The sequence below is a fragment of the Coffea arabica genome, chromosome 1e (assembly GCF_036785885.1).
Source record: "Coffea arabica cultivar ET-39 chromosome 1e, Coffea Arabica ET-39 HiFi, whole genome shotgun sequence".
In the NCBI taxonomy this organism is placed as follows: Eukaryota; Viridiplantae; Streptophyta; class Magnoliopsida; order Gentianales; family Rubiaceae; genus Coffea; species Coffea arabica.
In genome coordinates this window covers 50147470-50162620 of record NC_092311.1, presented here as the reverse complement: position 1 = coordinate 50162620, position 15151 = coordinate 50147470, and the positions used below count along the sequence as shown (strand labels likewise).

The 15151-nt window shown below is 35.3% G+C and overlaps 2 protein-coding genes and 1 long non-coding RNA gene across 3 annotated transcripts; all 3 read right to left on the bottom strand.

Annotated features, from left to right (window-relative positions):
- Window positions 1–271: 271 nt before the first annotated feature.
- Window positions 272–4031, bottom strand: LOC140012867 (uncharacterized). The gene is made up of 2 exons (XR_011819835.1): window positions 821–4031; window positions 272–725 (listed from the first exon to the last, which is right to left on the bottom strand). It is a non-coding gene; the product is annotated as an uncharacterized lncRNA (long non-coding RNA).
- A 3388-nt stretch (window positions 4032–7419) lies between these two features.
- LOC140019744 (uncharacterized) lies at window positions 7420–8282 on the bottom strand. Its single transcript, XM_072071543.1, has 3 exons — window positions 8102–8282; window positions 7858–7961; window positions 7420–7728 (listed from the first exon to the last, which is right to left on the bottom strand). The coding sequence occupies exons 1-3, from the start codon at window positions 8280–8282 to the stop codon at window positions 7420–7422; spliced, it is 594 nt and encodes a 197-aa protein (XP_071927644.1).
- Window positions 8283–8363: 81 nt separating this feature from the next.
- Window positions 8364–8675, bottom strand: LOC113695976 (uncharacterized). Its single transcript, XM_027215240.1, has one exon. It carries the CDS (start codon window positions 8673–8675, stop codon window positions 8364–8366), a length of 312 nt encoding a protein of 103 aa, XP_027071041.1.
- Window positions 8676–15151: the final 6476 nt, after the last annotated feature.

Sequence of the window (15151 nt, the reverse complement as noted above, 5' to 3'; positions counted from 1 at the left end):
ATCACATTCAGTAATAAGTGAATAACTTATCACTTAGTTTTAAGAGCAAATTTTGCATGAGAAATTCAGTATCAATTAATTAATTAACATGTTCAATTTTTTATTATCAAACGCATCTGAACACGTTAAGATCTGAATCCATTAAATTTAAATGTTGAATTACGTTATCAAACAAAACCTTAAGCTTATTATCAGTCACCGTACCATCATACCAAAAATCTTGTCATAATATATAATTTGCAGAGAGGGAACCCAAAAACAAAGGTGAGGATATTTGGCAAGTGCGTGTTGAGGCTCTCCTTTTTCTTTTCATTTCAAACCCAAAGCGTTTTCAACTCAAGCCAAGAAATTACTACGAGTTTATAACCCATTAATGGGCAAACAAAATCGTGATCTTTTCCTTTCCATCTACAAGGAAAAAGGGGCAAAGTAATGTGACTCAATCAGGGCATGGCCTAACGTGGTTGGACCCTTCAAAATACAAACTCTTCCTCACCAGCAGCTGCATTTCCATTTGGCAGTGCTCTATCCTTCATTGCTCATAAAGCTTCTGCTGTTGAATCACTTATGTTCAGTAGATACTGTAATCTGGATAACTTTTCTGGTGGTGGATCATTTTTCAGGTATATGACGTACAGATCAACCAATTCCTCTGGTACCTCCCATGTTAATGAGGTAGAAGGAACAGCCTTGTCACAAGCTAACAAGTCGTTCAGTGAGGATACCTAAAACAGTAGGAAGAAGCATTAAATCTAAGACATATCGAGAGCAAATACATTAGAAAACCAGTCAAAGAGATTCCAAGAATAAGCTTCCTTACCACCCCAGCATGATTTCTCTGTCGAAGAAGTGCCACGGCTTGAATAAGTGAATTTGACAATCTACTCCGTGCAAGATCGTGAACAACTCGTTTAGCTTTCTCCACATTGATGTTTAGATCTTTAGAGATTTCATACACTTCCTCTTCATCAAACTCTCCAGACCGGATGAGAAAATACTATTGACAGTTTTTTTGAAAAGATTCTTGTCGCGCTCCATTTTTCGCGATGAAAATAAGTATTTATAAAAGATGTGATTTTATCTTAAAATAAGCGAAAAAGGACCTCGAATGGAACTTTAAAGAATGCGACAGTTTGGGTCCAAAATTTAGTCTAAAATGATTTTTAAGAAAAATTGGAGTCGTCACTTGGTATTGAGTTTGAGTGTACCAAGTCACCCAAAAATATTTTTGATAAAAATAAAATAAAATAAAACCCTTTTGGTCAACTGCAGGTCTTTGAAAAACAAGAGAAAATGAGTTCGAGAGTCACGGTTGAAGAAAATGAAGGCAAAGGTTTGATTAATTTGAACCTAAAACACCCTTTCAACCTAGTCTAAGCTAATTGCCTGGTTTAGTCAAAATTTCTCTAATCTAACTCTTAAATTTATCGCGTTTGGATGTTTCCTATATGGATGCAAATCTAAATAAAATATCGAAAGGGACAAAATGCTCATTCAAGGGTTTAATTGATATCAATCGCATTAATTGCGAAGGCTAAAATAATTCCTTAAATGTGTCACGAATATGCAAATGATGAAATTAAAAAAAATAAATTATATACATAGGTATAAGTGATCAAAGAAAATGGAATGCAACATAATAGGTACGGGAGGCAAAAACTCGTGACATAATTTTCTTACATAAGAATCGATGGGGTATTTAAACTAAAGAATTATAATAACTCATTTCCCATGTTCAAAGAATAATTTTCTAATATGAACAAGCAAATGAACTAACTTTTTTTACAATTTCTTAAATGAGATACAATTTTAAATGATATGATTAATACATATGAAGGGTAGGAGGATAGAGAATAATATAATAGAAAATATCATGCAAATGACAAAAAATTCTAAAAATAAAAATATGCATGAAAATGTAATAAATATCACACAAAAGATGAATCTAATGCATAAACAATCTAAGAGTCTAGCGTTGGACTAACCCATTTCTAAAAGTCCATACTAGCGTTGGACTAGCAAATAAACGGAGGGAAAAGCCACAACTAGCGTTGGACTAGTGTGGTGACGTCACGCATTAATAATACATAGTAAGACAAATAGGCATAAATTAAAACAAATAAACATATAAGAGCACGTAGCACATAACACATAAACATAATATCTAAATACAAAAATTCTAAGAAAAGCGGATAAAGCACATAACACATAAGCCACATAAACACGCAATGACCTATCTATTTTAGGGGTATCTCCCTTTTGCAATGGTGACTAAATGGAAGTCAAATTGCCTATTTGTACTCAAAATGAGCAAAAGAATCATGACACCAATTTAATTGAAAATAATAATAATGATAAAAATACTAAATTCACATTAATATGTCAAATATAAAGAAACTTACGAACATCTAAAAATTACAAGTTAAATATATTCAAAAGTAATATAATTAGCTATTAAAGAAAAGAAACAATCATAGTAAAAAGAGTCAAAATTCACAAGGGACTAAATTGCAAAATTGAAAAAACTTTTGAGGTAAAAACATAATTTTTTCAAAGTTTAGGGGTCAAAATTGAATGAAAGATAAAGTGCAGGGACCAAAGTAAAATTATTTTAAGGCCTAAGTGAAAGAAATTTAAATTTTTAGGGCCACAGTAAAACTACTCCAAAAATCAGGGATTAAAGTGAAAATTTTGATTTCTGATTTGGGCAAGAAAAAGCTATCGGGCCTTTCTTGTATTTTTGTCGGGCCAAAGGCCATCTGACCCATAAAAAACCCAGTGTTAAAAGATACGGGCCAACCCACTAAATTTACTAAGCTAAACCTGGTGAAAAGGGGTTGGGTTTGAATCACAAGCCCAAATACAAGTCCAATCGAAACCCAACACAAAAAAAAAATTCTTGGCCCAACCGAAAATAAAACATTAGCCCAACACTTTTTTTTTCTTTTTCCTTATTCATTTTTTTCTTTCTTTTATGTTTTTTTTCTTCTCCTCTTCTTTCCCTCGTTCTTTTTCCCTCCACTTCCGTTTCTTCTGAAACTCCAGCCACCGGCTGCCATGGCGGCCGCCGATGAATTTTTCGATCGCTAAATTTTCTCAAAATACACCCCTCACTCGATTTTTCACGTAGATTCCATTTTTGAGCTTAGTTTTTACAAAACATGAACCAAAAGTGGCGAAATGGCCAAAACAAAACCCAATTTTTATTTTTTAAAAACTACTATAGTCACCACTAAAAATCATAAAATTCATACTACAACACTCATTGTGATTTTTACAACATAAATCTGAACTGAAATCAATAGAAGCAACAACAAATATGACAAAATTAAATCAAAACAGTCCTAAAAATTTAAAAAAACTTTCAATACTTTTAAGACTCAAAACTCGAGAAAACTTGGATAACCGAATGTCCTTCAGGCCACACATTAGTTATAATCATCTATTTCACTACTTTAATTCTTTTTTTTTTTTTCATTTCGGCATTTTATCAAACATTTAGCATGCATACACAAAAATCATCTTTCTTTTCCTCAACCTAATCTTGGACTTGCCCAACAACACCACAACAATAAATCCAGCAAGAGAAAGGGACAAATCAGCAACTAAACATGCTTTAAATATAACTAAAAAAAGGAAAGAAAAAGAAAAGAAGAAAAAAAATTGGAAAAAGAAAGGAAAAAATACCTCAACTAGAATTATGTTCCGTTGGCTAAAGTTTTTTTTGACTAAATTCCCAAACTCCAATTGTCCAACCGGTTGCTACCTCCCATTTTGTGTTTTGATTTTGTGGAAGAAAATGTGTAGAGGGAGCCGAGAGGTTCAAAAGAAGAAATGAATGGAGCTTTTGTCGTTGTGTGTGTTTGTCTAGTTGAGAGAAAACAGAGAGGCGAGAGTGACCTGGGAGGAGTATGTTGATTTTTGTCTTCCTTATTGTGTCTGACTTCCAAGCAAAAAGAAGAGCAAGGCCGAGAGATATATATTGGGAGCCAAAAAGTGGAGTTTGTGTGTTAGTTTTGCCAAAATGATGATTTTCTCAGCTAATGAAAAGAAAGGTGCATGGCAATTAAGTGTAAAATGGGTTAATAGTTGTTTTGGCAGGGAAAATGATGAAAATGTGTAAGTTTAGTTTGATTTTTGATTTTTGCTTTTGCTTTTGACTTTTCTCTTTTTTTTTCTTAAGATAAAACTACAAAAATGAGAAAAAAAAAACACATTAAAATACAAGACAATAAATAACTTATTAAATAAAAAAATTCAAAAAAATATTAAAATTTGACAAAAATTTGACGTTTACAACTTGCCCCTCTTTGTCTAGAGTTTTGAAGAAACTGAAGACAAAGGCGTGAACACCAAATTGCTTACCTATCTCTTTTAATTGCACCTGAGTTAAAATAACAAGCCAACATTTGGCTAAAATTATTGGACAAAAATGATACAATAACATTGCAAAAGACGTGACCGAACTCGTGTAAAGTTGCCTACGTATCCCGCCATGAGAATAAGGTCAAACGTAGTTCGAATACAAGTGAGCCACAAGTGCATTGACCATCTGTGATCTTTGCAAAGTTGAAGAAGTCTGAGCTCTAAAACTCCTAAACATGAAATATAAAATGAATAAGAAAGCACAATTATTAATCAAAACAATCAAAATAAGTAAATTGTCATAATTTAGGAAAAGATACACGGAGAGACGCGGTTACTCTCCAAGAAGGGGGATAGAAAGGTTCGCGACGGACGCTGAGATTCACCAACAGGAAATTAAATTTGATTGTCAATAAGGAAGGTAGAAGGGTGCGCGGTGGACGCTGAAACTCACCAACAGAAAATTAAATTTGATCTTTTGATCTGTCAAGAAGGAGGGTAGAAGGGTACGCGGTGGACGCTGAGACTCACCAATAGAAAATTAAATTATCAAGATAGAGGGGTGGACGCTGAAACTTACCAACAGAAAATTAAATTATCAAGAAGAGGGTAGAAGGGTGCGCGACAGACGCTGAGACTCACCAACAAGAAATTAAATTTGATCTTTTGATCTGTCAATAAGGGAATAGAAGGGTGCACTGTGGACACTGAGACTCACCAACAGAAAATGAAATTATCAAGAAGGAGGGTAGAAGGGTGCGCAGTGGACGTTGAGACTGACCAGCAAGAAATTAAATTTGATTTTTTATCTGTCAAGAAGGGGGGATAGAAGGGTGCGCGGTAAACGTTGAGACTCACCAACAAAAAATTAAATTATCAAGAAGGGGGGTAGAAGAGTGCCCGTTGGACGTTGAGACTCACCAATAAAAAATTAAATTATCAAGAAGGGGGTAGCAGGGTGCGCGGTGGACGTTGAGACTCACCAATAAAAAATTAAATTTGATCTTTTGACTTGTCAAGAAGGAGGTAGAAAGGTGCGCGGTGGACACTGAGACTTACCCACAGAAAATTAAATTTGCATCTAGATTGTTCAATGGAGCTGAATCCAAACCCATATACCTATCAAGAGAATGAAAATATGATCGAAACCTAGATAATAGGTGGGATTAAACTCGAGTCAAAATAACTAGTGGAAGATATGGAAACACAATTGCTATCGAACTGAAAGATCATAATGCATGTTGCTTAAAAGGTAATAAACCAAGACAAACTTGGTGGACTTACAACTTTTCTTGATTTTTTGAACTTTAAAAGAAAGAAAATAATGATTTTTCTTTTCTTTCTTCAGAAATGTACAGCGAAACCTGGAACTCAATCATTCTACCATTTGTCCCAGTTTGAATCATGCTCAACTAAATCAGTATTGTGCCACATAATTTTTCCTGCAAAAAGGAAAAAAAAAGAAGAAACAACTGTGATGAAAACACCGCAGCCACCATGTCATCCCTGTGCCTTGAGAACCATGTAAACATGAGTTTCAACATCAACAAATCACTCCTTTAGGTTCGGTCGACAACCCCTTCAGAATCTTTGCAATTGTCAAATGTCAATTATCCATACTTTATTATCATAAGACCTTCAATTTCATGACTCCTTTGGGATAAATTATAAGGGATTGTCTTTTGAATGAGACCCAATAAATGAGCGATATAAACAATTGAATATGAATTATTTATTATGCAATAATGCTGATATGAAATAAACAATGATACCTAATAAATAAAATAGTAAATAGAATAGCAAAACAAAATTGTTGGATTTATGAACACGAGTCCAAGGGTCAAAAATTGGACACATACTTAGAGGACAGCCATTGATGAAGAAAAGTGCTTCATCTAACCCTTTTGACGTCATCCATTTTGAAATTCATTGTCGGCAAAAGAACAACAGTATGAAAGAGACCCAAATCAACATAGTCACCAGCTTTCAGACCTCAGCCTCTTGTTCTGCGTTCACGATCCTCTTGTATTCCAAAACCCTACCTTAGCGCCCTTTCGGGTTTTTACTAAAATTACCCCCACCCTTTTTCTTTTCTTTTTCCTTTATTTTGTTTTTTTTCATTTTTCAATTTGTTCTTCTTTTTTTTTTAGAAGATGCCCTTTCAAATTTTCACCTTGAGACATAGACAAGATGATTTTAATCCCTACTGTATCAATCCAGTCATATTTTGGGAATTTGTGGCGTCAATGAGATAATTTTCTTTGACATATTTCAGAAAAGTTATATTTACATCATTTGTCAATTGATTAAAAAAAATTTTCCTCAAACTACTGCAAAACATGAAAGTCGGCAACTTTGGACTCTTGTAACTAGGATCGGATGAAATAGTGAAAGAAATATTGAGGTTTGAAAGTGGATCATATGATGGGTTTGCAATCATTTGAGATAGCATTCTTTCGAAAAACTTGCTTTGGTCTAGGGTTGGAAAGAGATAAAATTAGCCGCTGTTTAATTCTAACCAATTTTCTCTATTTTTTTCTTTTCTTTTCTCTTTTTCTCTTTTTTTTTTCTTTTTTTTGAAACAAATTTGCCCCAGTATAGGGTTAATCATCTTAAGGGACTACCAAGCGAAAAGGAGGTGGTTCTGAAAAGTCAAAAGAAAAAAATTAGGGATAGGATATCGAGATGGAAAAATGAGAAAGAGTCTGCCTTAAATCCGTCTCTTGCAGTAATTTTAAAGAAAAATTTTTATAATCAAATGAAAATTTTTTTACACATGTCTGCATTAATTGGTTGGAAAAAAACTTGATCGTCCATTTCCATAAAGATAAGCTCTCCTTGGGATAACATTTTCTTAACAATCAATGATTCTTGTCAATTGGGAGCAAACTTTTCATTAGCCTCCTCTTGCATTGGAAGAATTTGTTTCAAGACCTTATCTCTGACTTAAAACAAACTAGGCTTAACTTTCTTGTTATAAGCACGAGTCATTCTTCGCTTATAACATTGTCCATAACAGACGGCATTCAACCTCTTTTCATCAATTAGATACAACTACTCATGACGTTCTCTGATCCATTCAACTTCTTCTATCTGAGCTTCGATCAAAATGCGTAAGGAAGGAATTTCAAATTCTGCAGGCAATTTTGCTTCCATTCCATACATAAGAGAGTAAGGAGTTGCACCGGTAGAAGTCCTGATCGTAGTTCTGTACGCCATCAATTCATAAGGCAGTTTCTCATGCCAATCCCGCTGTACTTCAGTCATCTTACGAATGATCATTTTCAAATTCTTATTTGCAGTTTCAACGGCTCCATTCATCTGAGGCCTGTAAATGGCAAAATTTTGATGTCTAATCTTGAACTGTTCATATAATTCATCAACCATATCATTATTGAGGTTTTTGACATTATCAGTGATCAATGTTTTCGGCACCCAAAAACGACAAATGATATTATTTTTCAAGAAATTTGACACTACTTTTTTAGTCACCTGCTTATAGAATGCGGCTTCAACCCATTTGGTGAAATATTTAATCGCCACTAAAATTAATCGATACCCATTCCAAGCAGGAAGGTCAATAGTTCCGATCACATCTATTCCCCAGATCGAACATGGTCACGGAGCAGTCATACTGTGCAATTCTGTAGGAGGAGCACGTATAACATCACCATACATTTGACACTTGACACACTTTCTAACAAAATCTACACAGTCATGCTCCATGGTAACCAACAATACCCTATTCTCATGATCTTCTTAGCCAATAGATGCCCATTTATGTGTGGCCCATAAACCCCATTATGCAGTTCCTTCATCATATAATTGGCTTTCTCTTCATTGATACATCTCAGAAGGCCCAAATCAGATATTTTTTTGTATAGCACTTCTCTGTTCAAGAAGAATCTTGATGACATTTTGCGTAAGAAATTTTTTACAACGAAATCAGCATCAGGAGGGTAGGATTCCGTTTTTATGAATTCCTTAATATCATTGTACTAGGGGCGAACATCAGAGTCCATTTCCATAACCAGAGAATGCGCTGGCCTATCCTGAAGTTGAATGTGTATAGGTTCAATCACCAACCCATCTGGATGTTGGATCATCGAAGACAGAGTAGCTAAAGTATCGGCAAAGTCGTTACAAGTGCGGGGAATACGTCTAAGTTCTAAAATTCTGAATTTGCTGGCCAAACTAAACAAGTTACAATGATACATCATAATTTTTGAATCCTGAGTTACCCACTGCTTAAGCGTCTGGTGTACAAGTAAATCGAAATCACTAAATGCTATCAGGTCCTTGATCTCCATGTCCAATATCATCTTCAATCCAAAAATACAAGCTTTACTCGGTCATGTTGTTGGTACAAGGAAACAGTAATTTGACAGTAGCAGGATAGAGTTTCCCTTCAGACAACACTAAAACTGCTCAATTCAAACTTCAAAAGAATTTGACGCACCGTCGAAAAATAACCTCCATCTAGGATACTGCTCACTCATGTTCTCAACTGTTTCAATGAACAGAATTTCTTCATCAGGAAAGTAGGTATGCAATGGCTGGTAATCATCATCTCTTGAATTTTCTGCCAAATAATCTGCTATGGCCTGTCCCTTGACTGCCTTTTGTGTTGTGAAGACGATGTTGAATTCAGAAAGAATCATTTGCCACTTAGCCATACGTCCCGTGGACATCGACTTTTCCAATAAGTATTTTGGACAATCAGAACGAGAAATTAGGTAAATGGTATAATCGAGCAAATAATGTCTCAATTTCTGAACTGCCCATGCTAAAACACAATAACTTCTCTCAAGAAAAGAATAGTTGGGCTCATAAACTGTAAATTTCTTACTCAGATAGTAGATGACTTGTTCATTTCTCTCAGATTCGTCATGCTGTCCCAGAACGCATACAACAGCCTCATCAAGAACAGACAAATACATAATCAGAGGTCTTCCTGACTGAGGTGGCACTAAAATCGGAGGATTTAACAAATAATTCTTGATTTTATCAAAAACTTGCTGACAGTTTGCATTCCAATTCATCGACGCATTCTTTTTCAATAATTTGAATAAAAGCTCACAGGTAAAGGTTAACTGTGCAATGAATCGGACAATGAAATTGATCTTTTCAAAAAAATTCTTCACATTTTTTTGAGTTTTGGAATGGGCATATCTCGAACTACTTTTATTTTCGTAGAATCTATCTCTATACTCTTTTTGCTGACAATAAAACCCAATAATTAGCCAGCTGGGGCTTCAAAAGCACATTTCGCAGGGTTCAACTTCAAATTATATCTTCTAAACCTTTCAAACAGCTTCTTTAAATCAACCAAATGGTCCTCGACCTTCTTTGATTTAATTATGATGTCATACACATAAACCTCCATTTCTTTGTAGATCATGTCATGAAACAGGATAGTCATGATCTTCTGATAAGTAACTCCAGTATTCTTCAACCCGAAAAACATCATTCGATAACAAAAGGTTCCCTATGAGGTGATAAAAGAAATTTTCTCTCTGTTTTCTTCTGCTATTAAGATTTGATGATATCCAACAAAATAATCACCAAAAGATTCAATTTCGTGTTCAACAGTATTGTCTAAAAGAATATGAATATTTGGCAAAGAAAAATTATTTTTTGGACTGGCCTTATTCAGATCTTTGTAATCAACACATACTCGCACCTCCCCAGATTTCTTAAGCACTGGCACAGGATTCGAAAGTCAAATGGGATAATGAGACACCACGATTATCTTGACATTGAGTTGTTTCACAATTTATTCCTTTATCTTAAGGCTCATTTTCGATTTAAATTTTCGTGGCTTCTGCTTTACAGGTGAAAAATTTGAATCAGTTGGCAACCTGTGAACCACTATTTTCACAGAGACCCCTGGCATATCATCGTATGACCATGCAAACACATTTTGAAATAATTTTAAGAATTCAATCATTTCCTCCTTCTGTTTCTTATTCAAATGAATGCTGACTTTAATTTCTTTAACCTAGTTTTAGTGCCAATATTGATGATTTCTATTTCTTCTAAATTGGATTTGTGTTTCTCTTCATACTGTTTTAATTCGCTTGAAATGGACTCAAATTTTTCCTCAGCATCGCTCTCGTTTTGAATTTCAGATTGCGTGATTTAAATTCATGGGAGATATCGAGGTTGCAACCATCAAATTCCAAAATGGTGACATCCAAAGGGTCAGAGGGCTTTATTTGTGACCATCTGAAAATAGAATAGATCATACATAATAAATAAATAGAAAATATAGGAGAAGTCTTCTATTTCATTAAATTCAAAATGCATCGAGACTTCACAAAAAGATAAATATACAGACATGATTGCTATTTAAAGACATATCTAGCCCAACCTTTATTTTCGTTTCAGCAATTTTCTTGAACAAAACAAACTATATTAATTGAAATGAGAAAAAAGGTTTAAAAAATGAAAATAATTTTTTTTAACAAAAGATCCAGACTACCATCCTATCTGGATATGATCTAGACAAAAGACAATTCTCCTAAATTTATCAAAATTTTTTTAAAGAGAAGATGATCAGCAGTCCAATTTTGGATAACTCCTTCGATAATTGAAAAAAATTCTGAATTCTCTGATGGCTCCTCCCCACAAATAGCCTCGACAAATAATTGAGATAAGTCCACATCAACTTTTTCAACAGGAACCTTCTTCTGACAGAATCACTTCTGACTGGCGAGAAAAGATGTGATATAGCGGTAGGACATTTAAAACAGTTTGTCTACCCTCCTTTTCAGCTTGTTTTCTAGTTTGCATTTCTCTTCTATCCTTTGCAGTTGAATGAAATTCCAGTCCAAATGTATCTTTTTGCATCGGGATCTCTATTGGTTTCAAAATTTCTTGCAATTCCCATTCTAGATCTTTTCTAATTTCATATCCGCCTCGAATCATCTTCCTAACTATCATAATACTGGCCTCTGGCAAATCTAATATAGTCAGCGACTTATCTTTGGATATCCATCGCACAGAAACGATGTCAGCGACATGATGAGATGAGATTGGAGTCCTTTTTCTGCCTTCACCTTTGAATTTTGCATCAACAATCATGGTACAGTCATCCTTGGCAAACACAGTATGAGCTGATCATTCACAATAAATCTCAACATTTAATGCAGAGAAAATGGCACTGAATTGGAAGCATGTATCCAAGATCTTTCAAGCAAAATATTGTAAACACTGGAGAAATTCATGACTTGACAAGTAACTTGAAATTGAGCAGAGTTTATCTCCAATACCAGATCTGTTTCACCCATAGATTCTCTTCTTGAACCATCGAATCCTCGAATCACAGTTACAGACGGGCGGAGTTTGATATCAACAAATCCAAGTTTAGTGAGAGTGTTTCATGGACAGATATTCAACGCTGACCCATTATCCACTAAGACCCTCGGCAACAGCTTTTCATTGCAACGGACTGATATATATAAGGCTTTGTTAAGCACAATCCCTTCTGTGGTCAGATCGTTATCGAAAAATGCGATATGATTAGCAGCAAGTACATTCCCCACACTATTAGAAAATTTATCCATCGAGATATCTTAGGCACTTGAGCCTCATTCAAGATTTTGAGTAATGTTTCTCTATGTAATTCGGAGGTCAAGAGAAGATTCAGAAAAGAAATCTGAGCAGGCATCCCATCCAACTATTCTACTATTTTATACTCACTTCTCTTCAACATCTTTAAAAAATCCATTACTTCATTTTCATATACAAGAGGCTTGGGCGTCGGAGATTTAACCTTGGCTCTAGACTGAACATTAATTTCGGAGTTTCCCACAATTCTCCCAGACATGGTAATAGTAGATACCTCTTCCTTTAAGCATTTTTTATCTCCAATCAACAGAATAGGTTCCTCATAGTTCCATGGCACCACTTGCAAGTTATTAACAGGCATTTGTTCTGAAAATTTGAGAATGACTGGCTCTGATATATCCCATTCAAAAGATGATAGATCGAAAATAAACGAAACTTTAGAATTGTCAACCTCGAAAGGCCCTCCTTCCACTATAAATGGCTCCTTTTTTTCACACACAAAAGATTTCAACTGTTCCTCAACATTATCATTAGTTGTGGACTCTTCAACAGACGACAGTTTTCTCATTTTCGCATGGTCAGCCTCCATTACCCCAAACACCTCAATTTCATCTACAATGTATTGAGTGGGATCGATAAAATCTTCATGAGCGATGATAACCCCCATATTACTCCCATGCTCAGGTAAAAGATTATGACTGATATTCGGTCCATGTTCTCCCTTTCTTCTAAGAAAAATATCTCCAGAATCAATTATGTCCTGAACCTTATGTTTTAGAGTCCAAAAATTACCAGTGGTATGACCTGGACTTCCAAAATGATAAGCACAGATTGCTTGAGAATCATAACCGGCAGGAGGACTTCTGGAATAGAGTTTGGGAGAAACGGTGCCAATTTTTCCAACTGCCTTTAGTTGCTCATACAATTGATCAATAGGTCGGTCCAAATTGGTGAAGGTTCGAAATTGCTTCTGAGTTTGAATTCCGCTGGTTTCAAAAAGATTTTGAGAAGGGTTATTGTTTTGCAAGGTTGGTCTGGATTGGTAAACGGGATGAGAGTGATTTTGAATGATAGATTGTGGGGTTGGAGGTAACGGTGAGGTATTCAAGTGACTTGGTCGGGAATGATAAAATTGGATAGTAGTGTGGTAGACTGGTTGAGAGTTAGGGTAATGTGGGTAATGAACAGAATAGGTGGGATGGTTTCAGATTCTGGATCTGAAAGACAGGCCTTGATCCTATATAAAAGCAGTTTCTCCTTTTTTCTTCTTGAATGGGGGTTTTTTCCCATTGTTGCTTTGATTCTGTAGAGCATCCAATTGCAACTTTAATGCCGATACATTAACAATCTTCCATGTTTTGACAAACTCATCGTATTCCTCCAACTTGTTAATAATAGCAGCAAACGAACTTTCAATCATGCGAAAGATCTCTTCAAAGTAGGATGGATCATAAGTCTTGATGAAAGTACGAACAATCTCCTCAGTCATAGGAGGCTCCACCTTAGCAGCTAACTTTCTCCATCGCTTTGCGTAGGTCTTGTGATCTTCCGACGGCTTTCTTTTCGTGCTCTCCAATGTTGTACGTATTGGTGCCAACTTACAGTTAAATTCATATTGCTTCACAAAAGCTGTTAACAGATCCAACCCGGTTTTGATCTTCTCAGACTTCAAATTTGAATACCAATCTAGAGCATCTCCCTCTAAACTTTTCGAAAATAGACACATAGGCAAACTTTCATCATCCACCGGCTTACCTAACTTGTTGGCAAACATCTTGAGATGCGTCTTAGAATTTTCAGTTCCGTCATACTTGTTGAATTTAGGGGTTTTAAATCCCAACGGTAGTTGAATATTTGGAAAAAAACATAATTCATTGTAGTCCAATCCATCATGCTTGCTCAATCCTTGATTTTTTTCATAAATTCATTGAATCGATCCAACCTTCTCAACAGGTCCTTGTCAATAGGTGCGGGTTGTTCTTCTATCGTTGCCTTTCATTGAGATGCAATATCCCGTGCAAAAGGCTCTGTAATATGGTGGTGGAGTCCCTGAGGGTTGGGGGGAATGTTCAGATTGGTTTGTGGATGGATTTGAAGGATTTAACTATTAGTTGGGTTCATCAATGTATAATTTGGATGCATATAGAAAAGGTCTGAACTTAGTAGGGTAAAGTTATTTTCAAGAGGATTAGCGAAAGGAGGAATGAAAGTTGTTTGGGTATTAGATGTGTGGGGTAGTTGATGGTCTTGTGCAGATGAGTGATTGTCGACAGGTTCTTGATCGTTCGGGACACCATCACCATTATTGCTTGCAACCAACTGATCAATTACACGCCTTTGTGCGGCTATTTCAGCACTTTAACTCATTGAACTTACCAAGTACTTCACTTAATTGAGCTCCCAATGCTGTGAAATCCGGTGACGTAACTATAGCAGATCTTTCCAAAGTTTCTGGCACTGAACTCATGTTACAGGCTGACTCAAGGCTCTACTTCGGGACCTGGTGATGATGGGGTTTCTTTGAGCAACTATTGTGAAAAATACCTGATAGTGGAGAAAAGAAACTGATTTAGGAATGGATTTTGTGTCAAATTGCTGTAATTTATTCAAGAAAAAGGAAAAAAAAATGAGTTAGTAGATATTTAAACAATTCGGATGCATGTCTTATGGGGAAGCACTTTTTATGTCAGGATCGACCTAACATGATGCAATACCTTCGGAGTAAAATCCTAATTTCAAACCTGCAAGTGAATGTAGAAATTAAAGTGAAAATCCTCATTAAATACTGACAAATTTAATCATTTTGTACAGCTTTATTGATGATTCGGCTGACCATTTTTATAGCTTTTGTGTGTGTTTTTGTCTAGTTGAGAGAAAACAGAGAGTCGAGAGTGACCTGGGAGGAGTAAGTTGGTTCTCGTCTTCCTTGTTATGGCTTGACTTCCAAGCAAAAAGAAGAGCAAGGCCGAGAGATGTATATTGGGAGCCAAAAAATGGAGTTTGTGTGTTAGTTTTGCCAAAATGATGATTTTCTCAATTAATGAAAAGAAAGGTGCATAGCAATTAAGTGCAAAATGGGTTAATAGTTATTTTGACAGGAAAAATGATGAAAATGTGTAAATTTAGTTTGATTTTTTATTTTTGCTTTTGATTTTGACTTTTTTCTTTTTTTTTTTCCTTAAGATAAAACTGCAAAAATGAGAAAAAGAAAACA

Bases quoted from the DNA above. Each gene is read 5' to 3' on its own strand.
- LOC140019744 (XM_072071543.1), bottom strand. From the start codon at position 8,282: ATGTCATCAAGATTCTTCTTGAACAGAGAAGTGCTATACAAAAAAATA. The intron at 7,962-8,101 runs GTTGGTTACCAT...TCTGGGGAATAG, and splicing joins GATCATGAGAATAGGGTATT to ATGTGATCGGAACTATTGAC. The intron at 7,729-7,857 runs GTGACTAAAAAA...TTATATGAACAG, and splicing joins AAGCCGCATTCTATAAGCAG to TTCAAGATTAGACATCAAAA.
- LOC113695976 (XM_027215240.1), bottom strand. From the start codon at position 8,675: ATGGAGATCAAGGACCTGATAGCATTTAGTGATTTCGATTTACTTGTA.